We start from the raw sequence: 27,290 nt of genomic DNA on the forward strand, positions 1-27,290 counted from the left end.
CCTAATTTTATCCCACAGGTGTTTTCTCACCCCACGTTTGGCACGCTTTCCCTCTGCCTTGCCGAAGGGCTGGGTAGGGGGCTACTGCAGGATGAAAACTGCTCCAACGTTAGGGAGTCATTTGAACAGATTAGATGGTATCAGAAAGGTACTAGTCCCTGAGAGCTCTTCTTGGCACTTCAAGTCCTTGCTTCTGAGAATGGAGTTTCCCAGGCCCTTTCAAAGGAGCAGAGATAGGTGTTGTGGTGCTCCTTTGACTTTATCTGGGCAGGGCTTTTGCCTCTGGTATCACAGGAGAAATTGGGTGAAATAATGTTAACTTTGTGCTGGCTTTCTGAACAAATTCTGGAGCTGTTTCATTCTTACTCTCTCCATGCTGGACCCTATGTGCTGTGTCCTGCTTCTCATGGGTCTCAGTCCTTTCAGCCACATCGTTGTTGTAACGCCTGTGGCTGCACTGTAGTGATGACTAGATGGTTTGCCATTTTTTGGACTGGCGACTGATCTTCCTGGTCTCCACTGGTAACAACACTTTGCATTGCCCAGTAGGAACCTGGGTCATGGGTCTTGCTCATACAGATGAAGTTCACACTGGGGTCAGAAAGGAGTTCTGCTCCTCTTTATTCATAAAGAAAGACATAGAAGTCCACAGCATAACCATCAAAGAGCGATTCATTTCCTTGGGCCATCAGGAGTTTCATGTAACCAATGAATTCAGCTTTCCTGGGGGGAAAGGAAAGACAACAGCTTTGGAATTTTACTGTAGACCTGACATTTGTAATGGGATATTGAGTTTGCTGTGGCTGGGGGTGGCTGTGGGGATCTTTCTGCAGTTTAATGTCGTTCCTTGGATGGCCTGTGCTCAGGGAGGACTGAAAGTATTGTGCTCCTTGGTCCCTTCTAGCCCTCTCCTGGTTTTCTCATAGTACCCAGCAAACTGAGGTCAAGGAGCTCACAGTAATTCCCTGAACACTGGTCCTGGTATGGGGACACCACAGACACAAACGTGTCCGATTTCAAGGCTGTGCCCACATTTGAGGAACGGCTTTGTGTGTAACGCTGAACTCTTCATGTTGCAATGCAGAGGCATTCCCCTGCCTATCTCTTTGCCAGATCATGACACTGCAAGGGGACTGTGCCAGCTTTACACCACCATGCATCAGAGAAGTCGTGATTCAGAACAGTGCACGGGACCTGTGTGCTGCCTTGAAACCTCACCCAGCCCTTGCTCCACATGCTGAGCAGGGAGCTGAGCCCAGACCTCTGTACCAGGATCCTACAGTTATGACTGTGCAAACAGGTGTAGAAATGAAGCAGACTGGTATCATTGCCTAGGATTCAATGAATCAGTCCTTTCTTTCTCTTTTCAAGCTGTCTGGTTTGCATAATGCATTCTTTTGGGCAGGGTGAAGTCAGGGCACTCATCTTCCTCTTAGGTGGCCAGGATGTTCTGCTCTCTTGGATCTTCCTGACTTTATGGAAGGGGTTAGAAATGTCTGCGGATCCCAGAGAGCAGTGCAAAATGCTGTGTGCCAATCATGCATTTTCCAAGGGTGCCAACAACCCAGGCAGGCTCTAGGGGGATGCAGAAACAGATCAGTGATATTGAGGTGTAGCATTAAAGGCTGGGCAAGGAGGAACTGGCTCATGTGATCCTTCTCACTGCAGCTGGAAATCATGGGTTGGCAGGCCTGAGCCACAGAGAGCTGGCGCAGCTGAGCCCCGCATGGCCTCGGGCTAAAGGGATCTCATGAGGGAGTGATCCTCTCAGGTTGCTTTGCTTGCCGGTCAGATGGAGCCTGATCCTTTCAGGGACAGCTGCAGTTTGCCAAGTCTGATGAGCCTTCCCTGTCTGCTAAGTGGCTGCAGGGTCAGCGGAAATTAAGGTGAAGCCCCCAGAAAGGAAGAATTCGTTGCTCTGCTCCTGTAGGAAGATGACATCAGAGCCTGTCCCAGGCTGGATGACTGCCTGCTCTGCATTCGAGTGGTGGTGGGTGCTGTGACTTGTGGATCGGATCCTGTCGTGGGGATAAGCAGCAGGTGGATAATGGTGGCAGGGATGGGCAGGTTGGGCTTGCCTGTCTCTTTCCTTCTAATGGCAGAGCGATGCTCTGGTGTTTAGGGTGCCAGCTTGCAAAGACAGATGCTCAGTTCCTGGCCATGCCACAGACTCCCTGTGTGACCGTGGCTGGACCTTATTTCAGTCCTTCCACTTCCTGATTTGCACATCTCAAGGGATAGCCTTGCAGAGCCTCTGAGCTGCGCAGATGCTCTGGCATTATGGTTGTAAAAACATTCACGTCTGCCAGAGTCAGGAGAAGTTAGGATTTTGCTATTTTGCTTCCTGGTAGTTTTCTGAGACCTGTGTGGCCAGGCCCAAAGTCAGTGGTGAGCTTCCTACTGCTCAGCAGGCTTTGGACAATACCCGTGTAGCCAGCGAGGCCAAAGACTGGGCAGTTTGGGGGAACTCAGCCACCACCACTGTTGTGTTTTTTTTTATTTTTATTTTTTAATAACTCTCTCAAACCCACGGATTTCATTGTGTTTGTGTGCGTGCGCAGGCAAGAACTGCTGGAAGCAGACAAGGTAAAGGATGAAATGGTTTGGTCGAACTTTGAGCTCATTCGAGCACAATAGCTTTGTCCACGTGATACAAAGGCTGATTGTTCTGCTTTGGGGAAGTTTAGCTCTGCAAGGTGGGGAGTGAGTGAAAGGGACAACACAGAAAAATAATAAGATTATCAGCCTGTGGTTACTTTTCCTCCTGCACAGGCCTTTCTAGAACCTGGTTTCCATTTCCTGGCACACGAGAGGTTGCAGGTTAGCTAGAAAAGCATGTTTTATTTTTTGAACATTGAAAAAGCAGGTATTTAAGTGAGGAAACGAGCAGGGGACTCCCGCTCCATAATAAACGTGACGGATTTCCCTTTATCACAATTTGACTGGTCTATGGGAAGCAAATACAATCATCTGAAATTAATCACAAATATCTTGGACAGCGTGTTTCTGTCTGGTGCATCATCGAATGTGATTTTTAACATCTCAAACCTGTCTGATCAGCTACATATGATATTTTACTCCCGTTCCCTGGTCCAGTGAGTTCCTTTATCTAACTCATGCACTGCAAATAATCACACTTATGACTGTCTTGTTAGCTGAGCTCCTTGATTAGAATATTTGCTTTTCTTGTGCTCTATTGGTGAATTACATGAGTCACAGGGTACAGTTGGTGTTTGGGGATTGGATAACTGTTGTTTACAATTCAGATGTTCTCAGAACTTGAGCTAGCATGAAAACACTCAAAAAAAACCCATGGGCTGTTTCCCACATCAAAGAGGTTCAGGCCCCTCCAAGCTCAGATTGAAACTCAAACAAAGAATCCTTCATTAAGTTCAGAAATGCTTGGACAATTTTTAAAATTATTATTATTTTTAAGGTGATGAGGACCTTCAAGTTTCCACCAAAGACAGGATTTCCAAGTATTAAAATGTATTTAACAGATTTGCTCTCTGTAGTATTTCCAGTGCAATCAAGAGAAGAGAATGGCAAGAAATTGGTCATAGCATAATCTAGTCAGATCTTTCTTTCTTTCTTTCTATCCCTTGCAGTAGAGGACATCCATCCATTATCACCTCTATCATGTCTGTAGCAATTGCTTCACAAATGTGAACCCATCCAGGAGAGGGCAGAGATGTGTGCGTAACTACTCACCAACCAGTTCAGCTCATCATTTTAATGTTGCCTGTAGAGCATTATCATTTTCCATTTTGCTGCTCCTCAAGGATAGTTTATGGAGCTGAACACACATTTCCCAGGGGCTGGCAATTCCGAGTCTCTGAAATGCTCCTGCTGGAACTTCTCCAGGGCTCAGTGCCTTCTCCACAGGAACTATCAATTGCTTGTTAATCAACCTGTGCCATGATCAGTCTCCCTTAATTAACATCACTTGGCAATTCATTTCCATACAGGGGACATGTGGAAGAGAGAGGGTTTAAACTGAGTTTTTCTCTAAATGCACTGGCTGTGCTGATCTTGATCTTTGAGGCTTTCTCCTCCTGGGCTAAAGGAGAGAGTCTCTTAGCAGCACACATGCTAGGAAACACCGATGGTAGCTGCCCATGCAAGAAGGTGCTGCAGCAGGCATACCTGCTCCCATGCCTGTCATGGTCCATGTCAGTGATTCTAATACCTAATCACATGTCAGTGATTCTAGTAGTACTTAATTGGCTCTATACTGCGCTAGGTGATATGCAAGCCCTAAGAGAGAAGTCGGCCCAAAGATCTGTTCCCTCAAACACCATGTTTTCACGTGTCTTATTTTTTCTCTTGCTTGCCATGCGAAGCCACTTTCTGGAGCGAGGCTACCAGTCGTGCCAAAGGCCTGTGCAATGCACAGCTTTTTCCTTTACATCAGTCTCTAGTTGGTTTACCTTCCTCTTCCCCTCAAACTCCCCCCCGCATTAGTCAAATAGCCCTTAAGGACAGAAGAATCACGAGGGTTATTGCACCTGGGGGAAAAAATTGTTCCATATTATCTGAAGAGGGCTCAGACTCCAGCACCAGCTGGGCAATCCCTACACTGCTTACTAAATGGTTTGGCAAGGAAGCTAAGGGCCATGCTGATGGTAGGATTTGCTGTCTGCACATGAAATCTGACCTGCTTTTCCCAGAAATGCATGGGGTATTGGGTCTGCCTTGCTGCTTGTACTGGGAAGAACATGCTTTATGGCCTGTTTTATCACTTACTGAATGCCAGGAGAACTTCGCAAGCCCCAGCAAGCAGCAGATGACTCATTCTGCCTTTGTCAGACCCTGCCCTGGGAATGTGCATCATCTCTTCTGATCAGAGGAGGCTAGATGAAGTGTGTGAGCTTTTAGAGGGTTTGTATGAGGTGGAACGTATCCCACCCATCATTCAGAAGGGTCTGGGGAAAGCTCCCTCTGTGCTCTAAAAGCCTCTCCCATGCCACGCTCAGTTCAAGACCTGTGGCACGGATGCCTAACTGGAAGGGAGCTGGAGAGCTCAAGGATACACCCTGTGTCCTGTGGCCATGCAATAGCTAGAAGCAGGTGGATGAATTTGTCCAGGCAATCCTGGGGAATGATGACATTTGAAATCCTCCATCTTCTCTGGTTCAGAAGGGAGAGAAGAAGAGAGGGAGGTGCTAGAGCAGAGGCTGCAGCCAGGGAAGAGAAATGATGCTGCAGGTGGGCCTACTCCTAGCTGATGATGCCAGCTGGAGCTGTGTGGCTATCCAAATTCAACTTTTGATTGTACGCCTGCATAAACTGGGGAAACACTTGAGGGCTTGGGTGTTTTGGCTGTGGCTGAAATAGCTCCAAACCTCCTGATCTTCCAGGAGTAGAAATAACATCAGACCATTTGATCTTTCTAGAAAATATCTAAAGGGCTGTACCAGCTCATACCAAAATCTACCCAGCTCAGTCTCCTGTATCTGACAGTGGGTGCCCTCTTAGGCTGATGGAAAGCCTCCAGTTGGCTTCGATGGGCTTGACTCAAGCCTTGGCTGAGCAACAGCAGTTTGGAAATAGAAAGCTGCATACAAAGACATGAAGTGGGTGTTTTCATGTCCCCCTCCCCCCCCCGCCCCAATACACACACACTTTAACAGAGTTGCCCTCCTGTCAGGGCAGAGCAGCGAGCAATGGGTGAGAAGAGAGGGTGAGAGGGTTGTTCTCCTTTCTCTACCTGCCTTTGGACTCCCTCCAGCTGTTTATTCTGGGCTGAGGTTGTGCAAGGATTGTGTTTGGTAGACCTGGGAGGGGGCGAAACCGGTGTGGAGATATTCTAATATTGACCTGGGACTCCCTCCCATGAGCGTAGACCTACCTAAGGCCAGATGGGGAGCTGCCTTGAGCACCTGCAGAGCAATCTGTTTATTCTGATGTCCTGTTTGGTCTTGGCAGGGAAGGCCAACGTTTTCTGCCACAGCCAGTGACTTTGGATGGCCACAGCATTCAGTACAGCATAGAGATGACGCAGCAGTGGCAGAGCTTCCTCCAAGCTCACTCTCTCCAAGGCTTATTGTGCTTGTTGCTTTTCAGTCCATATATGGCATTATTTTTGGAATGATCTCTGCTCACTCTCTCAAAGCTCCCCTGGCAGCCTGGCTGTTCCAGACTGCTCCTCTTCCAGGCACTTGATCTTGGAGTTGGATGAGCATTTTCTCCTGGTTTCTCTCTCCCTTGGGATCGCTGACTGTAGTGGCATGGTTTCTGTGATAAAAGATCAAGGTAGGCTGCCCTGTAGTGATTCTTCATCAGTCGTAGGAGGAAAGGAACAGTGAACAGGGTCACCAAGTCCTCTGAGAACATTGCAGCCTACTACCTCAACCAGAGACCAGCCCGCATCCTGGATGCCCACATCTGCCCTAATGCGTTTCTTGGGTTCAAAGGAAGTTGCTTATTTCTGAGAGGTACTAATTAACTCAGGTAATTCAAACACAAGGGCAGAAGAGAGTTGTCTTTTCTTCCAGAATAAAGCTCCAGAGCAGTGAGGCTCAGTTCTTGAGCCACCTCTGAGCTCCCAGCAGAAAGCTGGGGAAAAGGCTGAACTGAGCAGCCTTGTCCTGCTCCAGAAGTCCTCTTTCAAGTGGAAAGGTGTGAAAGCTTCAAGATGAAAAGCTGGCAGAGTAAATCACCTCTGGCAGTCTTCTCCATGGACTCCAAAGGGAGCCTGCACAGAGAGTTTAGTCTAGATGCTCACTTTCCAGGTGGCAAAAGTTAGTGAAGATGTGTCTTGCCCCATTGCATGTAATGCAGACACAGCTGAATGCTTTAAAGACAGTGCTGGCTTCTTGGAGTTGCTCCTAACATCTTTGGGAGCCTGTTATGAAGTGAGCAGAAGACGCCAGCTGGGCTCTTCTGCAGGGCAACAGCCCTCGTACATAAGCATAGGATACCGCTCTGCTGCCTGCAATGGCGCTCAGATTATTTACAGCAGCCAAACATTTGGCCCGACGTGCCTGTGTGGACTTGAAAGGAAGAGTCCTGGGGTTTTTTTTGCTAATCTCTTTTTGCAGAGAGTTCCAGAAGACATGAGGAACAAACAGAAAATAACGTCGATTGAGGTCAATATCAAAACTGAATGATCAGAGAAACAAATATTTACTCAGGTCAATATTTAACTAGAGAGACAATAAATGCTGATATTGAACCAAATCTGTATATAAATACAGTCTATTTATAACGTGTCCCCTTAAGGGGGTACTGCCAGGTACTTGCCATGATTTTTGATTGATGATTTTCCTCCCTATTGTTTGCTGATTCCCTTGGAGGCTGGAGTTTCATGCAGGTGCACGTATGAGAAAGAGGCTGTACTGTGTAATCCAAGGCCTGGACAACAGGCGCAGTCATCGTCCCCCACATGTGTGCTTGGGGAGGGTCACTTGCCCGAAGGAAAGGCTCCCTTTGCACCTGGAGCAGGTGCCCTCCCTTTTCCCATGGGTAGCTGTGCCCATGCGCTCTCTTGCCTTGAAACCCCTATGTTGCAAATACCGCTTGCGCAGGAGTCATGTCGCTGGCTAATCTGCAAGGGGGAAGCTGGCGTTGTCCTTGTATCCCCCTTCCCTCTCCCAAAAAGCTCTCTGCCTCTCTGGGTTTGTGCACTGACTAGCCCAGCAGGGTCCTCTTGGCTGTTTTCCCCAGATATTGCCATGGCCAGGGCTTGCTGTGAGCAAGAGCCAGAGACCCAACTGGGGTTGGGGGGCATCAGGCTTCCGACTCAGGCTTGATGCCCTCCTAGTATTGCAGAGGGGAGCTGAGGCCAGATGGAGGCTAGCACAGGGCTTGAAGCTGCCAAGCGTAGAGAACCAAAGAAACTCCTTCCCCCCATCTCCTCCCTCTACCAACTTAACAAGCTCGTTCCCTGTTTAGCAAACATTGATTTCTCTCCGCGTTCCCTGGTGCTGCCTGTGTGGTGACAACATTTGATGTTTCTATGGCGGTTTGTTATTTATCAACTTCAGATTAGAAAGCGTTTAATCATAGGAAAGACATGTCCCGCCTACTGTCTCAGCTACCTGCAATGCCTAGCACTATTCTAATGATGTTCTTGGTTAATCACTAGCAAAATGGCATGGCTAGCTCAAGCATCAGTTTTTCTGTGTACTCCCAAGAAACGGTTGTCTGAGACTCTCCATATATTGGTCAATGCCCTTGTAACTCCTTAGCCCGCCTTTGGCCAAATCTGAATGAGGGATAGTGGTTTCCAAGGCAGGAGATTCCTGCAGGATCTGTGAAAATTGGCAGACGGGTAGAGGACAAAGGCTCCTGTCAATGTTTTCCTGTGAGCCATAGGAGAATCCACTCTGGAGCTAGTGGAACCAGGACTTCATTACCTGCTTTCTTCATCAAGCAACTGGTTTGCAGGGCTGTGTTTTTAGTGATTTCACAGTGCTGGGCACTTTTCAATAAATAAATCTTTCTCCTGCTGCCCTGCTGAGGTTATCTTGCCCTTTGTGGAATTTCAGTGACCAGGTCCCCCAGTTCAAATCCTAACCGTGCTGAAAGTAGCGCAAATGCTCTTTTTCCTGCTGGCCTGCGGGACGGAAATCTGTGTCTGACAGCCTTGTTTTCAGTGGACAGAGTGCTCGTTCCAACTCCTTTCCTTTTTCTTGCTTTCTAGCTTTTTTGCTTGCTTTCCTCTGGCATGTTGCAAAGAGCTCCCTATGGGGCATACCAGAAACAGGTTCTTTGATTTTTGAGGGGAAAATACCACAAGAATTCAGTGCTTTTATTCTGTTGAAAGCTATTCTAATTTGTTTTCCCTTTCTGGCCAAACCAACAATCACCATTTGGAGGAGACGCTTCCCCACGTTTCAAATTCACAGAAGTTTTTGCTGATCTGTGCTTTTCCTGTATGTCCCCTTCTTTCACTTTTTTGCTCAACTGCTTGAGCTACTGACTCCCTTTACAGTCCCTGGAGCCCTTGTCAATGCAGCCAGTGGAGTGGGGCATGCCCTTCTCTAGACCCCCATATCTCATCCTCATCTCCAGGGATTGCAATGATTCGGTTGCTAGTGACTATAGGGGAAGCAGGGCCCCTGTACCCCACTGAAGAGCTGGTTGCTCTTGACCTGGAAGGCACTGGGGGCTTCCTCCATAAAGCCGCAGTGGAGTGTCTCTTGCTGCAGTATTGAGCTCCGTGGCTAAGTGGCAGGTTAAGTCCTTCCTAAAAAGGCAAGAAAATGGTTAACTCCTTGCCTGTGGTTGGCAGTCAGGGAGGAAACGATGGACTGAGGGCTCCTGGTCATTCCCTTCTCGTGTGAGCTGCCTAGCGCATAGCAGAGCCCACCACAGTGTCCTCAGCTGCCCTTTCCTGAGCCATCCCTCTGCCAGAGCTGGAGTCCTGCCGTGAGGACCCGCTCCCGGGGATGGGCTATGAAGAAGTCTATGAAGAGCACGCTTCTGTGGGGTTTCTTCCTGGCTAGGGCCAGCTTAGCCCTGAATTGCTTCCTTGTGTGTTTGTGCTGCTTAATAGGGCAGGCCTTGAAAGCAGCTGTCTGGTACATTAAGGCTGAAGCAGAAAAGGGTTTTGTTCATCTCCTGCGGGGGGGATGTAGGCTCCTTCCTCTCCAGTTCCCAAAATGGGGTTGCTTCAGCCCTCCTCTCCATTATCACTTTTATGAGGCTGGACCACCACTTGCAGGCCCAAGTGTTACCTGTGAAAGAATCTGACTGAAGCATACAGGTGTTTCTGAAGCTATTTTGTCCTCTTCCAGCTTATGGGCATGAGAGGGCACAGCTCTTATCCCCAAAGCCCTTACGGCTCTGACCTGAAAATTTCATGTGAAAACATCTCCTCATAAGCAGGCCCAGGCAGCACATGGGAGAGCAGCGGCTCTCCAGGGATGGCTGGCAGTTCTCAGGGTCCCCTGCCCATTTGGCACCCATCCTTTCAAGGCCATATGGCTCTGTGGGCTATCAAGGCCTCACAAGGAACACCCTCTCATTTAGGAGCAACTCCTAGAATATGAGTGCCCCCAAAGTGTGAAAAATTAATCCATAAAGTTGATCTACATGGTTCATTGTGGGAGGCAGGGAAGCCTGGGTCTGTTTCTAGCCCTGGTTGGTCCAACTGGCCAGTCTATAAAGTGTGTGAATGACTCTGAACTGGGAGGGCAAGGCAAGGATTTACCACAGTGTTAATTAATTGGAGAAATGGTAATGGTTGGGGTGAAGCTCAGCGGTTGAGGCTGATTAAAAACGAGCAGGCAGCAGCAGAGAGAGAAGGATGTGGAGTTGTAACAGGGCACAGGCTGATGCCAAACCCACAGAAGCCAGACAAATATTGTTTTGGGCTGTGGAGATAATTATTCCCCATTGCTTGGTGCTAGAGGACTGTGGCCTGTTTTCAACACTGAACTTGGAGAAAGAGTCCAGGTCAGGGTGAGAAATGTGAGAAGAGACCAGGTCCTCAGCCCTCTGTTGAAATGTGGAGGGAATCCACTCTGAAGAAGAGAGGGATGCACGATATTTTCAAGCATGGGGCTGGCGAAGGATAACAGAGATTTAAGTCAGGTCCTGTCAAATTCTTTCTACCTTGGAGGGTGGCTAAGCTCAGGAATGAGCTACCCAGAGGGGGACTGCAGAGGTCATCAGTGAGGAGTCCCTGGGGTCCCAGCTGCCAGGGATGGCCAGGGGGCATGGGATCATGTGTGTCAGAAGGCAACAAAGTAGAGGGTCCTGTGGGATGCCACAAGTCCTCTGTAGGAGTCTGGCAGTGATGTGATACTGAGAACTTGATCCTCAGAGGGGCTGAGACATGGCCGGATCCACCTTGCAGTGCTGACCAACTTATGTGGGAAAGCATGGCCTGGCTGAGCCCGATGGGCTTAGCTAATGCAGCTCTGAGGCTGTTCACATGGGAAAGTTTCCCCTGTCCTTGCTCTTGTAGATGCCACGGGCACCTCTGGCCCATGGCACAAGGGGTTTCTTGTTTGTCTGAAGGACTGTGGCTGAAGAGCTTCTAGAGGAGGTGGCTGTCCAAGGCAGTCATGGAAGCACAGCACAGTGCAGATGGGCAAGACCTCCAGAGGGCTCTTGCCCAACCTCTGTCTCAAGGCAGGGCTGACTTCAAAGCCAGATCTGCCCATCTGTGTCCTTTCCTGGTTTTGGCTGTGGGCCCATGGTAGGGCTGTGGGTGGGTGCTGTGGCCCCAGGGTGTGTTCAAACCCTGGGGAAGGAGGCACTTCCCGGGAGCTGTGTAATGTGCTTCTGTGCACCAGGGCAAGCGTGTTGTGCACCACAGCAGCATTCATGTTGTACAGCGGGTGCGGGGGGAGTCTGTCCTGCACACACAGCATGAGACTGCCTCTTTTCTTTCTCCCCAGGGCGGGCGTCCTCGTTGTTAAGCTTGCCTTGTCCCTTTGGACGAGCAGTCAGTGGTCTGCTTCACCTCTGCCTTGTGGGAAATGGTAGCACGTGGTTTGCACGTGCAAAGAAGGAGCTGAGGAGTCTCAGGAAGCAACTTTTTCTACCCCAGGCTGGTATTAGGCAGAGGAGAGCGACTGTGTCTGAGGCCCCAGCCACGCAGCTGAACAGAGCATCTGTCCAGGCTACCGCAGCACCCAGCATGTGCAGGACTGGGTGCTCATGCCAGGGAGGGGGTGTTGAGATGCCAGGGGTTTGGCACGGCCTCAGTCCTGGGGGTGCAGCAGGTCTCTCAGCCTTCGTACTGTGCCAGAAAGCTTTCTCTAGAAAGCTCTGTTTCTCAGCCATCTTTTTCCCTGTGAGAAAGCCAGCACTCGGCAAACTTTGCAGCCAGATTGAGCTGCTACCCACATTCCCCAAGAGGACGTCCTTCCCGGCCGAACGCCAAACACCTCGGCAGATCCCTCTCTACCTCTCGGCAAGGATTAAGAAATAAAACCAGAGACTTGCTGTGCAAGCTGGGAACCAAGTCCCCACTCATCCAGCGGGTTGCTCTATCCCTCCTCCCACCTGCCCTCAGGACAAGCGCTGTTCAAGAGGAAAGAAAGAAAGAAAGAAACCTATGTCAGTAAACTGAAGGAAGATGATGTCATTGCAAAGCCAGGCTCTGTTCCTACCTCCAGACAGGAGGAAAATGGAGTTCCCCCCCCCGCCCCGTACTAACTGCCTCGGGCCTGGCTCCTGAACACTGTGTACCAACTAACCTTCAATACTGGGAAGTCAGTGATAAATAGCATGCTGCACTGCTGTTTTCAGACGCCCGGTGCTTTTCACAACTCAGTCTACTACAGCAAATATACATGTTACTCGGCTCAACAGGGAGGGCGCTGAGGCAGGAAGCCCTTCAGGTGACTTGACAGCAGCCATACCTACCCATAGGAGCTGGTGTTTTCTTGGCTTATGCTCCAGGGGCTGATCCCAACCCCTTCCATTGTTAGCTCTGCATGGTATGGTTTGGGAAAACCAAGCACAAACCATCAGAGCAGATGAGGGCATGATCCTGGCACATCTTGGGCAGCCAGGGTTGCGTCTTCTCAGCGCAGACAACAGGGCCTCAGCCCACGTTTCCCATGACCTCGCACCTTCAGCGTTTCATGGCTTTTCTCATAGATCAAACCAGAAAGGGAAAACGGGTGCAGGAAAGGAGATGGTAGGAGTGAATTTCTGCTCACCATCTCCTTTCCCAGAGCTGTTGTCTACTTTGCTTCTGCCAGATGTGGTCACGGGGCTGAAAGGCTGCAGCTTGACAGTTCAAGCCCCAGGGCCAGAGCGCCAGAGCTTCTTGGGGGCTTCGGTGGCTGTGTCAGCATCGGGAGACTGGGCTGGGGGCAGATCCCAGTTAGCTCCTTGCTGTGTTCCCGCTCTGGAAAAGGTCTTGGGAACTGGTAAACACGGTGAACTGCTGCCACGATTTTGCCTACACCTCAACTCCGAACTGCACAAACCACCCCTGCAAGACACGTGTATTTCCCTGCGTGCATGAACTCAAGAGATCTCCTAGATTTGCCTTGGCTTTTCCTCCACTTCCTGCAGAAGAGGAATGTTTTTGTCAGTCATTGCTGCTCAGAAATCATGTTTCGGACATTTCTGACCTGTGGCAAGGCAGGGGCGTGGGTCCCCCTCCCCTGCCGCACCAGCAAACACCCCGCTCCAGGTGCTCTTCGGACGCCTTCCAAAGCCCAATTTTCATTTCGGCATGCAAAACTTTGCAAAGCTGGATTTGCACAACTCTGCCAGCGGTGGTAGGGAAAACAAATGTAAGCTGACTCCAAGTGCACTGAAACGCAATGTATTTCTGAGCAGCGGGAAGGTAAAAAGACAGCAAACCAAGGGAGAGGGGAGGTATCTGCCATGAAGGTAACCGCTTGTTAGGGACTTCACAATGCTGGAAATTATTTTTTGGAGGTGTACTCTAGAGTTGGCAGGTGAAGGCCTTAAAGGGGAAAAAGCTCCGTCGCAGAGTTCGTGCCGGCCTGGCACTGTGGCGTTTGCTTCGCGGGTCTGCAAATACGATTTCGGAAGGGGCAGACGCTCTCCCTGACGAGGCCTGCCTACACCGTGGGCGTGCGGGCGCTGCCGGGGGCCGTCACCCGCGGGGCCCGGCTGCTGGGGCGCCAGGCCGGGGACAAACATGGCGGCCGCCGCGCCCCGCCCACCTCGGGCCCCGCCCACCAGGGCTGTCTCCGCCCACGAGGGGCGGGGCCTGTCCCACCCCCAGCACCCCCCGGCCGCTGTTGCTCCTCCGGGGCTGCAGGGGGCGGCGCGGCGCTTCCAGGCAGGGAGGCGCTCCGACCTGGGCGCTGCCTAGCAACCGTTGCCAGGCAACCAGTGGCCCTCGGTGGCCTGGGGGACGCTGCAGGCCCCAGGGCGGGTGGGAGGGAGGTGGGCGATGATGGCGGGGCGGTGGCCCCAGGCGGGCGAGGCTGTTGAAGGCGGGCACGGCCTGTGAGGGGCTGGGGGGGACTTGTGCTCCTCTGCGCCCCGTGGGGGGCTGACAGGGCCCGTGCGGGAGCGGGGGGCAGGGGTGCCCGCGGTCCCCGAGCTGACGTGTGCTGCCCTGTTAACGCAGCTGTGTTTACTCCACAGCTTCACCCCATGAGGATGGAACAGCGAATGCCGCTCATTCTAGAGGTGAAGAGCTTTCCTCACTACTTCCTCACCTGCATGTGTCTGCCCCACCTCCGAAAGCTATCCTAGAGCCTGCGGGCGATTCCTCTGGGACCCTTCCACCCTTCCCCCTCAGTGGAGGACATCTAGCAGTCCCCTAAGGACCCAGATAAAGTGACAAGGAGTGGCATCCCCACTCCCCCCCTAAGGACCCAGATAAAGTGACAAGGAGTGGCATCCCCACTCCCTTGAGTCTCTAGGCTACAACCCAGGGTAGACTCCTCCCACTCAGCTGTCAGTGTCACCATCTGTGGTAGCTGCCCTGGGCACTGGTGTGTAGGTATCTCCTTTAAGGCAAGGCCCGTTGCTCTTGGGCCTGCATTAACTGTGCCCACTGGATCAGCACAGACTGTAGCAAGAGCCCCGAGTGACAACTCAGAGACACCTGGATTCAAGACAGTTGAGTTGGATCCCAACCAGGCGTGTCAGGAAAGCACCCGGCCCTTAGTCATCCAGCTATTGTGCCAGCTGTGGGCTGCAGATTTGTTTTTGGTAAAGCTGTGGGTGGGAGCTGCTTAGACAAGTGGCTTGGTATTAGATATTTGATCAGCACCTAGCACAAGCAGTGCCAGAGCTGACTAGGGTTGCTACGCATTCCCGGGCCGCAAACAAACAGAGTGCTCCTTCCTCCCTCCTCAAAGCACACTGGGGGCCTAGGGGTCATGTCGTAACTGCAACACATAAAGCAGCATTATGACAACCTGCATTCCACCAGGGTGGGTCCTTCACCTTCCTAGCTGGTCCTACACTAGCCAGTTGGTCTACAGCTAAGGTCAGGGCTGGTAGCCTTTCCTGTGAAAACCCATCAATTGCTGTCCTGACCCGCTACTGCTTAACACCCCCTTTCCCCAGGACCCTGGGGCTGCTCAGGATCAGGAGAAGTGGATTTATCAGGCTTCACTGGAATGGCAGGAAGGAGACGTTGCTGTGCAGGTAGGGGTGGTTATGAGAGAAAAGGAGACTGGGAGATACTGGACAGAGACTGATGGCACACGGGGGCAGGTAGTGGTAGTAGGCAGATAGGAGGTTTCCGGCTGAGAATGCGGTTTGGGATCAGAAGTTAGGGCCCTCTGTACCTTTCTACATCCACATGCCTGTCTGACCACCTGCTGTATAAGGACCCAGTGGAGGTGGGGGAGGGAGACCTTCCCTGGGAACTGAAGGTGAGAAACTTAAATGCCAGAGATAAGCAAACTCCAGAAGTAAAAGGTATCCACCACCTTCTCCCTCCCCCCACTCCTGGCAAGTGGGCCATTTCATTGCTCAGGTATGTATGGCATTCAGAGCTTCTGGTACTATCTAGCAACAAGTTGACTCCCAAGGGTAAAAATAATATGCCAATGTAGGTGCATAGAGCAGGAGGAGGCAGGAGTATGCAGGATTCAGCTCCAAAGCTTCGGCATGGTTCTCCCTATGGTTCTCTCTTGAGGAAGAACCCAGGTTGGAAATGGCAGAGTGGCGGAGGGGAGGGTAAATCAGGAGTTCAAAGCCAAACAACTCCCTGAAATGTTTCTGGACCAGTCCCTGAGTGGAGAATATGTGATACTCTACCCCACCTGCCCCTGACACTAGCTCTAGGGTGTGCTTGGGAGGTCTGATCCAGGGTTTCCTCACTGCAGCACTGGGTGGGTGTTGCTGGAGGTGGCACTGCTTTGAGCAGAGGCAGTTGGGTTAGGGTGTGATAGAAGCTGTGTGTGCCAGCACATTAGCCATCCCCCACTCTGCTACAGCTTCTGGCTCCCTGAATGTGGATGACATGCAGCGTGCACCAGATGGGGATGCATGAACGTTCTGGTTAGGACGGAGGTGCCCGAGATGGTGGTGCGGTGTGAATAGTGTAGGGTTTGGAGCTTCAGTGTACCTGTTGACCCCCAATGCAGTATAGGATTCACAGCACAGTGTGTATACACAGCCAGTGCAGTGAGTACAGTCTCAAAAGTACAGTCCCGGTGCGGTGGGCTCAGTTCCCACGCAGTGTGTACAGCCCCGCTGCAATATAGCACTTCCAAGCCCAGCTGCTCGGAGCTTGGTGCACCTTGCACATGCTACCCCTATAGAAGAGGTGGTGTTTGGCATGTACCTGTAACTGGGTAGAAGCCAGCTTACCCAGGCATTGCCAGTGTGGCTTGTAGAGGTGCAAAGGCTCTCTGAATTAGCTGAAAGAACATGTGATGTGTTTCATTGGGAAGGGTGAGGAAAGCAACTTGGGTCCAGTCCAGCTTTGTGAAGAGCAATGAAGTTGCAATAGGGATGACTTTGGCCCACTGCACTCCAGTAGCATAGTTCAGAGCTGCAAAACCTTCAGTTCAAGGGTGCTGGGTGTGGGGTGAGATCAGCTTGCTCTCCTGAAGTGCGCTGCAGGCTCTGCCAGGGAAACCAGGTGGTTTTGCCAGCTCCTCTACATATGAATGGGTCTATGAGGGCTTTCCAGTGAGCTTGACACACGGATAACCACATAATTAAAGGCTGTAGCTTTACAGAGGAGTGCTAGAGGTGGTATCTCTAACCACAAAGAGCAGAACTTGAGTCATCAAATGCCAGGGGATGAATTTCCTAGTGGATTGCTCCATCAGGCTGCTGAGTTATTGGGCTTGGATCCAGTGGGATGCCACATCAGACATGAATCAGGAGGGAAAGATATCTGACAAGTAGTGATAGTCTCAGCTAGAGGTCTTGTTAGCTTGGAGAACCCAGACTTGTAAAAAGAACCCCGCAAAACTAGAACTAAACCAAAGATTAGGTAAGAGCTGGGCCACTTTACCTGGAGATGGCAGTAATAATATGCCTGGCAGTCTCCATTTTAGGCTCACAGTCCATTGAATTACTGCCCAAATCACTTAAGTTACTATGCCTGTAGCCCAAGTTACTCTCAATTAATTAAAGATGTTGCCCGTCTTAGTTTTAGAATAAAATGCAATATGCCTCAGGCTGTTGAGTTAAAAGCAGACCAGAGTCAGCATTTCTAAGGTGGGCTGCAGACCCAGCTCCAAGCATGTCCAAAGCATGAAGGTGACTGGAGCAGGGTTTCTGATTTCATCTCATTTCTAGTAATAAATACTCGTTTGTATGACTAAAAGATATCGTACCAAAAACTTGGCTCTTTATCAGGCTTTATCTTTCTCATAATTGTATCCTCTTGACTAGCTCACCCTCTGGCACCAATGCAGACAGGTAGGAGGTAAGTGGGACAGAGGACAGATTGAGCGATTCACCCCAGGGAAGTCTGCGGCTGAGTCAGAGATAGAATCCAGGTCTCTCCCCTCCTGGGCCATCCTTGCTGCTCTCTCAGTGTCCCTCTAGTTTAATACGTGTTGAACTCCCACCACCAGTGTGTAAAGCTCACTTCTCAAATTCTCTCTTCTGTATTTGTCACCATAGGCACGATCTGAAATGGATAAGTATCTTTCAAACCAGGTGCCTCCCATTCCAATGATACCAGACAAGAAATACCGCCGGGAGAGTGCCTCAGTGGTGGATGAGTTCTTCTCAACAGAGAAGCCAACTTCTACACCGTACAGTGTGAACATCAATGTGATTCTGCCAGACACAACGCATCTGCGCACTGGACTTTACCGACCGCCCAAACCCATGACACCATTCCCACAGATCAAAACAGAGCCTGGCACGAGCTTCGCCCAGCCCTGCTCTTCCACCTCTGGCTCCACGCAGACCCTGCCTGATTTCACCAGCGTCTTCAGCATGCCCCAGTCAGTGGCAGTGAACAACATCTTCATCAAGCAGGAGATGCCCTCTGACATCCCCTTATCTACCAGTCCACAGCAAGCCCCGCTTTATCAGATGCCTCTTGGCAATGGAAGCGCTGACATTACCACTATGACACCCTCCTCCAACAGCACTACAGCCATCAACTCTCTCAGCGGTGTCACCATGTCCACAGGTAACGCCATGTCCAGTGTGCTCCACAGACCTGTTCAGCCAGGAGGGCCAGTTAAGCAGTACCCGCATGTGTCCCAAGGACAGGGAAACTTCAGCATCACAGGGCAGTTTTACCCTGTTCCAGGAGTGAGCCTGCCCCCCTCACCCCCCAACTCACAGCCTGGCAGCCCAGAAAATCAACCAGAGCTCATCAACACCATCTCTCCCCCACCATCCTATGAAGCCACTTTTGGACTGAAGCTGGTCCAGTCATCCCAGGTCCCCCAAATCCCCAATGGCCTTGGGACCCTCTCCCAAGGGCACATTATCATGCAGCCCCCCAAATACAACAGACGCAACAACCCTGAGCTGGAGAAAAGGAGGATCCATCACTGCGATTACCCAGGTATGATCATGGCTGCCACATTGGCTTGGTTTTGGGGGTCGCTTCTTGACACACTGAGACTGAGAGCTGTCTTGGGCCTCCCCATGAGTTTCAGCAGAACTGACTTTGTCTATGTGCATGATGAAGGGAGGCATGCAGCTGGGTGGAGAGTACCAGGGAAGTGGGGTTCCTGCTGCCACCAAGGGAGTAAAAGAGGCTGATCCTGCCTATGCTAGCTGATGCTCTTTTTTTCCCCTTCTCTTTTCCCTTCCCACTGTGGCAGCAGCAAGCCTGACTCTGAGAGGCAGAGAGCTCCAACAAAGCAAAGGAATGCTCCTGAAAATCTGCTGCCCTAGAGAGCTGCCTGTTTTGCTCAGACCTTGCCTATCCCTGTACAGCTGTATGGTCCCTCTGTGCTTTCCAGTGGCTGGTGAAGCCACTGATGTGTTGGCTTTCTGACTGCCTTTTCCTTTCCCGCTCTCCCGTTAGGAGTGGCAAACCGTCTAGTAGTTACCGTAAGCAACCTGTCCAATCTCTCTGTGGAGCTCAAACTCTCCTCTTCCAAAGAGACTAGTGAGCTAATTATCTCTGAATCATACTTTGACGAATTCATGTATTGAATCAGGATGGTGTGGGAAAGGCGTTCAGGATAACGTTCAGCCCGGAGCTGTGTCATGCCTACAAGACTAGTGTAGCTGTTTCCTTTGTGTCTCCTGATTACAGGAGCATGTGCAGGGAAAGAGCCATCCAAAGAACTGTAATGCCTTGGCACCTTGCAGGAGGAGATATTGCAGGATTTCCTGCACTGTGTACTGGGAATTTGTGGACCCACTGCTGAAACTCTCATTCATGCCACGCAAGAGAGGAGCAAATGTGTCCCTCATGAGAAATTCCAGTGACATTGGAGCGAGGGCTTGAAAATGACCAAGCACTTGTGAAGGGACACACACATCCTGCTTCCTGGGCTGAGCCCCCAACCATCAAACTGTTGGGGATTAGCAAAAAACTTTCCCATGGGGAGTGTGTGAACTGAGGAGGTCGTTTCCTAACTGCCTCCTGCAAGATTTATTTGCTCCTTCCGTGGCACAAGAATGGCTACAATAGGTCAGCCCAGAGGCCTGTCTAGCCCAGATCCTGTCTCCAGCAATGACCAAGGAAGTATATAAGAATAGGGTATATTTAAAGAGATCTTTCCCTGCTTGCATACTCCCAGCCTTTGACAACCTTCGGGTTAGGGACTTTCTGAGTCAGAAGCTGCACCCATGTTTTTGTGGTTAACAGCTTCTCCTGAGTTTTTTACCTTGTGCTGGTCACTGTGGAAAACAGAGTATTGGTGTAAATGGACCATTGCTATGAGACAGACTGGCTGTTCCTCTGCTTTTGTCAGAACAAGAGTCACATCCTTCAGGATGCATTACCAGGACAAAGCTTGCCTGTTTTCAACAGGATTTTGGCCTGCATAGCAAGGCAGACCACATCTGTGGCACAAAAAACCTGCACTGAATAAACACTGAGTGGCTCCAGATAGTGTGTACGTGTAGAGACAGTGGAGGGCTTCTCTAATCCTTTACTCTGAGGTTCAAATAAAGGTTAAACCAGTCAGCACTGATGGCAGGGAAAGCAGATCTTATTGAAGTGGCCTGAGTGAGGAAGCGACAGGAGGCATGCTGAATTCAGACTAGTACCTGGCTGAACAGGGGAGATCTGTTTCCAAAGTCCTGATCCAGTTTTCCAAGTGGTAGCCCCAACACTTCTTCTCTGCATGTTCCTTGGGAAATGCAACTCAGCTATGTTCTGCTCTAGCTTCTCTGTGCTGCTCCCTCTGGATCTAAGCAGCCTGTTTGGAAACTGCTCTGGGTTGCTCTGAATGCTTCTGTTCCGTGCCCAGCAGGGAGGCAATCTTTTACCTCATGCATGCTCTGTTGAGCTCTCTGGTATAAAAGACCTCTGAAGCTTCAGAGCATCAGAAGTAAAATTGCACTGGGTGACCATCAGGTCAGGCAGGCCTGACTGCTCCTACCGCAGGGAGGGGAAAGGACAGGGCTAGACCAGGGAGCCGTAAGGAGAGACTGCAAGCCACGTTGGCCTCTCTGGAAGGATGAGGGGAGAAGAAATGGGTAATCTGCACACCTTGACCTTTCCTTCAGCAAGAGTAGCCAAACAGGGTTCTGCCATAGATGAAGAAGGATCATTCTGCTTCCTCTTCCAGTTCATCCCCTTAGGCACCAGAGTGCTTTGCTTCTGCTTAGAGCTGAACCTGTTTCTTCCTGATGTTCCCATCAGGAGAAAAGTGCAAACAGATATGAGTTGAAATGTGGAGGTAGACTTTAACCTTCTTCAGCACCTGTTGCCAGGAAAATCTTGTGCCAGGCAATTCCACAGACTAGTTGTGTGCCATTGGAAAAAAGGCCATTTCCTCCAATGAGTTTTCAGCATTTTACCAATTGTTAGCCCTAGCTTTTCTCTGATGCTGTGAACTGAAAAGGGACAGTCAGTCTGGGAGGAAGAACAGAGTTATGTCCAAGTGGGATTTCCGCTCCATAAGCTGGCTACTTGCCTTCCTGCTTGGCCTGTGAGGTGTGGGCCTCAGGGGGTCTGGGATATCCTATCTCAGAAAACAGAGCTTCCAGAATTTGGCTAGGGAAGTATTGATCAGTCATTTTGATTGTCATGGCTGGGAGCACAGCCATTCAGAGGAGACAGCAGGTCTCACGAATCCCTGCTGATCAGGAGCTCTTAGATCCAGCCAAGGGTTACCAGCTGGCAGGGAGAGAGTTCCCATTCAACTGAGTGAGAACATACTCTGTTCTGGGGACACCTTCTTCTAAAATGCTGTATCTGAACTGGGCTCAATATAGTGTGCTCGGACTTTGTAACTGGGAAGCAGTGACAAAGCAGACTCTGGCTGCAGATAGGTACAAGGTACAGCATAAGCTAGTGTGAGCTCTGTTTTATCCACTTCCACCAGTGGGACATAAATTGTCTCCTAGCAAGAGTCCTAAGATCCCGTCTCTGCCGTTCTGAGCCATTAATGCTGTATTCCTCGATGCTATGCTAACATGAGCGTCTTGTTGGTGTTCATGCACCACATGACTGCCATGGTGATCTAGTGCTGCACCCCCAGTGCCGAGGAGAGCCCCAGTGCTTGCCTGTGGGTGGCTGTCCACTTTGGGGTTCTGTCTGCAACAGCAGCATAACGTTTAAGTCGTTTTAATGCCATGAGGTCTTCATGAGCTGCCTCCAGCTGTGGCAATATATCTGAGCCACTGAGAACCTTGTTGGCAGGCAGGAGGTTTCCTTTTGAGAAGGTTGCTGTGAGCCAAAGCTGATTAAAGACTGCTAATGGTAGGAAGTATTCAGCCCATTGCTGGAGGCCGTGAATAAAATCCACTGAGGAATACAGCTTTCCTCAGAGCTCAGGCATGTTTAGATCTGGGCCCATCTTTCTTGGTCAGGGACCATACAGCTCTAGGGCAGTGACTCTTGTTATCTGTGCAAATTCCAGCATGGAGGGGCACTTCTAATCAGTCACTTATGAGCAGCCATATGGCAGGATGGTGAATGGCACCCGGATGCTTGGAGTTATGGTGGAAGCAACCACAGTGCTAAGAAAAAACGATAGTTTTTTCAAGGGACAGACTAGATGGGGAAGTTCAGTGGCAGCAAATAGAGAGTTTGTATCACAGAAAGAGCAGGGAAGATAGCTGCCTCTCCAAGCGTTTGGAGTCTGGAAACACAAAGGTTGGGGAGCTTCCTGTACCTCCTGAGCAGCTCAGGACAGGTTGGAGGTTCTTTACATGATCGGGAAACTCTGGAACAAAAAATATGACTATGTTGCTCACCCATAAAATTCATATTTGAATGTACTTGTCAAAAAAAAAAAAAAAAGAAAGAAACATGGCCATAATAGTAGTATGAGGAGTTTTCCTAAACTTATCTAAGTGAAATGCACAGCAGCATGGAAACGAGGAAGTTGCGATGATTCATTCTGACATGTCTGTTGTTGAAACTTTTGTCAGAATCATGGTGTTTCTGTTTCTTTGAATAAACATCTTTATCTGATCTTCTGAAAGCTTTATTCTGAATCTTGAAAGCTGAGCTGTAACTTCTCAGCATTCCTGCTTCCTGGAACATTTACAGCTGCATCTGCTGGGGCTGGGACTATTACAAAATACATTTTCCTTGCAGGCTTGCAATAGTGATATCAGTTATGTCTGGAATCCAGCAAGACAGAAAGCAGCATAAAGCCAAAAATCAACAACGGTGAATTTAGTATTTTCATCCTGCCTCAATGGTGTGGTCAGGGGAGGGGAAGTTTTGGAAGCCTGGCTCTGTCTGTCTTTCAAGTCCCATGAACTCTTCCATTCCCAGCACAATGTACATGGGTGTCAGCACTGTGTGACAAAACAGAGAGTGTTGTAAAAGTCTGTCTTATTTGGAGATCAGATGTTCTTTAGTTACTGCTGAAACAAAATTAGTATAGCCAGACATATTTGCATGCTGTTACCCAGAGTCCTTTTCAGGCCTGCTCTGTGCATAACCTCAAATGTAAGTGTTCTAGATTGGTTTGACAAAGGTCCCCTTTTCACAGAGAAGATGTGTCTTTTCTGTTTCCACAGGTTGCACAAAGGTTTATACCAAGAGCTCTCATCTCAAGGCACATCAAAGGACCCACACAGGTAAGAGCACCAAATCATCAGTAGACTCTACCTCGCAACACTTTTTATACTGTTCCCGTTACTGCCTATGATGATATTACTGAGCTGATTAGCAAAAACCTGGGGACTGACCTAGGGTGGTTATTGGGGAGCACAGTTTGGTTAAGCTGATGTTAATGGTGAAAATCCCCAATGGTTGTACTGGGTTATAGTGACTGTATATTGCTGTGTGTGCTTGCCTACCTTCTTGAGGGATGGCCTCGGATTTTGGAGATCTCTAGGAGGGTTTTGAGTCCATGGATTTGGAGGAGCAAATGTCCCCAAATCTATAGCCTCACTGTAATGTTGGGGCTCTTCCTTCCAGATGTCCCAAATCCTAACCAGGTCTGATGCTGCTTAACCAACAGAAAGATTACCTAAAGTGCATATACATGACTTCTGAAGAGAGAAGGTCCGTTCCCTTTGTGGCAAGCATCCCTTTAGTTCCCAAAGGAACTAAACCTCGCACCCACATGGCTGGATTCTCTGGGCTCTTAGTAGGGCTGGAAGAAACCTCTTGTGTAACAGCTACAGACCACTCATATCTGGTGACTGTATGCTTGGCTGGTGCCAGCGGCGCATTAGCTGCAGAACAGATGTACAGAATGGCTGTGCCCTGATTCCCAGGGCAAAGGTGCAGTGGGCTGGCAGCGAGGAGAGAACTGCATCCCTTACTGGCGTAAATATGGTCACTAACACAAAGGAATACACAGCACTCCCACCATAACCAGCTTGCCCTGAACAAACCTAGCTCAGTGGCACTTGTGCATTCAAGCCCAGGTCTTCTTATTAAGGCATTTATTATACTTGCAGCTTTATCAGATCCCCAACTAGTCCAGGAACCATTGGTGCCCTCATAAATCTCTTTTATAGAAGGGTTGATCTTTACTGAAAGCAATTAAGCTGGCCCAGAGTTCACTTTTTTATTAACAACGAACAAAACCCGTCCTGAGGCTGGGAATCAGTTCTCACACTTGGCTCTGTTCTGTTTTCATCTTATCAGTCCTCCGAACAACCCAGTAAAGAAATTTTCTTTGTACATGAGCTACAATATTTTTTGGCAGGGCCCTGGGTAGGAGCAGGCTAGAGAGCAACACGGAAGGGGTGGAAGGAAGGAACAGGAAGGACGTTGTCACAGCTCCTAAAGCTGGGTAGTGATAAGCATTTGTCACAATGGCGTTGTCTTCAGGGCTACATTTGTGTTCTCTAAAATTAAGGATCTCCTTTTCCCTTCCATTCAGAGCGCTGGTGTCAATTCTGTGCCTAGAGACGTATGACCTCTATGAGATATTCACCGTTCTTACAAGCCACATTATAAAGTTGCATCCAGGCAAACTTGGGCCATTTTTGGGCCAATAAAATACATTCATTTGGGGGAGTTTCACAATAGCTAGGCTAGAAATCCAAGTATGACTGTCTTTTTCCACTTTACCTGCTATATGGGGAAAGAGCCAAGCCCCAAAGAGGATGTGACCTGAGTAGCTAGGGAAGTCAAAGGAAGGGAACCCAACGTAGCAGAAAGGAAGCCAGTGGTGAGCCTGCACTAAGCGCCATACTGAGAGATGGCTCAGATGAATCACTTACAGATTCTCCCATGGGCAAGCTCAGGGTGTCCACGTTCAGCTTGTAGCCTCAGCCTCTCTGAACACAGATCACCAGAGCTGCAAAGGCACGGCAGCCTGTCTGCAACTCTGAATTCCTGCCAAATAAGCGCGCTTGATGCTGATTTAGCTCCATCACTTGAAGGGTTAATAATGCCCTTTCTCTCTGTCCCTTGCCTGATGGCAGCTGGGCTGAGAAGTACATGATCTCTAAGATCTTTTCTTGTGGTTTGCCTGTTGCTATGGGCTGGGCTGTATTCATCTCCTGGAGACACCATTCATTTCCTGGGTGCCATTGTGAGATTAAATATATAACCCGGTGGCTGCTCACCCGCCTCCCAGGGGCTAGGAATGCCAGTTTGGGTCCTTTGTTTGAGCTTGCCCTGCCGTGCTGTCCTGGGAGATGGAGCCAGCTTGTGGGACAATGGAAAGCATTTTGTTTCTATCCTGGAGATCAACCTGTTATTGTTTGAAACTAAAGGGCCTTGGTGAGGTTGACCCAGCCAGGTGACCTGGCTGGGACAATGTCTGTGGCTGAGCAGAGCAAATCCTGCCATTGTCTTAGCATGCTAACACAGACGATGACAAAACCCCAGAGATCCCCAGCATGCGGTAAAATATCCAGCATGCTGCTTGTAAATTGACCTTAAATTCTGCATTTACCTGAGTCACAAAAATACAGCCCTCTTCTCCCCACAGTGCAGAGCCCAGGAGCTTTTCCGGGAGCAGGATGTGGTCTCAGTGCCCTGTGTGTTTCAGGCTCATGTGTCTGTGTTTTCAAACCCTGGGTATGTGCAGGACACTGCAGATCTTGTCCTGGCTGTAAGATTTCTATTTCCTGTGCAAATCTGCAGCCTGTCTACCACCTGGGCAGGGGGAGGAGGAACAGCCATTCACGGGGGAAACATGTCAGTGCCCCACACACATGCCTGTGCATGCATGGTGCATGTGTACGTGCATTCGTGCTGGGACGGTGCGCTCAACAATTGGCCAACGAAATGGTAAATATTTGAGGTCGGGAAAGTCAGCACATTCCCTGAACTCTGCCTGCTTGTTCAGGCTGTTAAGAGCGAGGGCTAATATTTGAGAGTACCACACCCATGCACAGAGAGGGCTGTAGCCAGGGTTCAGCTCTACACTGTGGGCACACAGGGAGTTGGAAGCGGGCACGGTCTTTTCCAGCCCAGTTACCAGCTGGCTGAGAAGTTGCACAATGTAATTGATTTCAGTTTGGAGATAGGTGTGTATGGGGCGGGGTGGGGGGAAGTGGGGAGGAGAGGGTGGAAGCACTACGTCACCCAAATGCTCTGAAGAAAACACCGGTTTTTGTGTACACCGAGCTGTTGCGTTAGAGAGAGCTTTAGATGGTGGGTTCAAAAACGCAGAGAAAAATTTAAATGGCATAACCCTCTTCTTTCTCCTGATGACCTCTCCCCAAATTAGCAGCAAAATTTTCCTTGGAAATTTTTGACTTTTTAGTTAAAAAAAAAAAAAAAAAGCCCAGAAAAGTTTCTACCCAGAAATGCTCCAAAATCCAACAGGAACTTGAACAGCACTGGGGAAACTAGCAGGAGTAAGCCTGCCAGCCTTCCGAATTGGTAGCCCTCTAAGAAGGATGTAGTCTGAAAAGAGGCAGTTAGTAGGTATCAAGCCTAGAAAGCAAAGCGTAAGGAGTAGATGAACAAGACCAGGCTGCCACAACTCAATAATTTATGGCCCCTCAGTGGCAACTGACTATGTACAGCCTTTCAGCTAATCCTGATGAGAAAATGAAGCCTGGCAGCGAAAAGCATCAGCATTGTCAAGTTCTTTATTCTGCCGTTGGGCAGCCCTAGGACAGGCGGTGCTGGAAGAGCCCTCCAAACAGAGAGCAGGCATTTCTTAGCCCTCCGTGACCTGAATGCTTTTTACCAAGCAACCAGCCCACGGATGGATGGCTGTCTCATAAGAGATCTCCAGCTCTCAGAAGGACTTCTGAGATGAAGGGATGGGTGTTTGCGAGGCTGGCTGGCTGGGCAGATGCATGATTGTGCAGGTCCTGGCTCTCGCACGCTGTTGCTACACAGCCTGTGACTGACCTGTGGCTCTTTCCTGCAGGGGAGAAGCCCTACAAATGCACATGGGAAGGCTGTGACTGGCGCTTCGCCCGCTCTGACGAGCTGACCCGGCACTACCGGAAGCACACGGGTGCCAAACCTTTCAAGTGTTTAGCCTGCGGCCGGTGCTTCTCCCGCTCAGACCATCTGGCTCTCCACATGAAGCGGCACCAGAATTAGGAGCTGCCTCGTTCACCACTTCTCCTCTAGGAGCAGCTGGAACTCTTTCTTTTCCGAGGGACCTCTCCCCTTCTTGTACATAGGAACAAAACCATGCTGTGATCAACCAGCAGGGCAGGGGCAGTGGGCGTGTCTCCTCTACAAGCCCTATCCCCATCATTTCTGGTTTTAAAAAACAGTTCATTAAAAAAGAATAATAATTACAGACTGATCTTGTGACAAGGCTCCCTGCAGCACTGGGGAGATGGGCCTTGGATCCCAAAGTGCTTTCTTCCAGCAAATCTGCTATTTATTTGTCACTCAGGAGCAACTGTCATTCATGTCTCAAGCTCTT

The 27,290-nt window shown here is 49.9% G+C and overlaps 1 protein-coding gene across 1 annotated transcript in view; it reads left to right on the forward strand.

Annotated features, from left to right (window-relative positions):
• The window catches only part of LOC104154221 (Krueppel-like factor 5), a 37,937-nt gene that overhangs the window by 7,008 nt on the left and 3,639 nt on the right, over positions 1-27,290 (forward strand). The window contains exons 2-5 of the mRNA XM_068957335.1: positions 14,041-14,085; positions 17,500-18,403; positions 23,002-23,061; positions 26,778-27,290. The exon at positions 26,778-27,290 is cut by the window's right edge and continues 3,639 nt beyond it. Of these exons, the coding sequence (XP_068813436.1) occupies positions 14,041-14,085; positions 17,500-18,403; positions 23,002-23,061; positions 26,778-26,956 (1,188 nt within the window). The 3' untranslated portion in view covers positions 26,957-27,290. The remainder of the gene's footprint in view (positions 1-14,040; positions 14,086-17,499; positions 18,404-23,001; positions 23,062-26,777) is intronic.

This window comes from Struthio camelus, chromosome 11, assembly GCF_040807025.1.
Source record: "Struthio camelus isolate bStrCam1 chromosome 11, bStrCam1.hap1, whole genome shotgun sequence".
In the NCBI taxonomy this organism is placed as follows: Eukaryota; Metazoa; Chordata; class Aves; order Struthioniformes; family Struthionidae; genus Struthio; species Struthio camelus.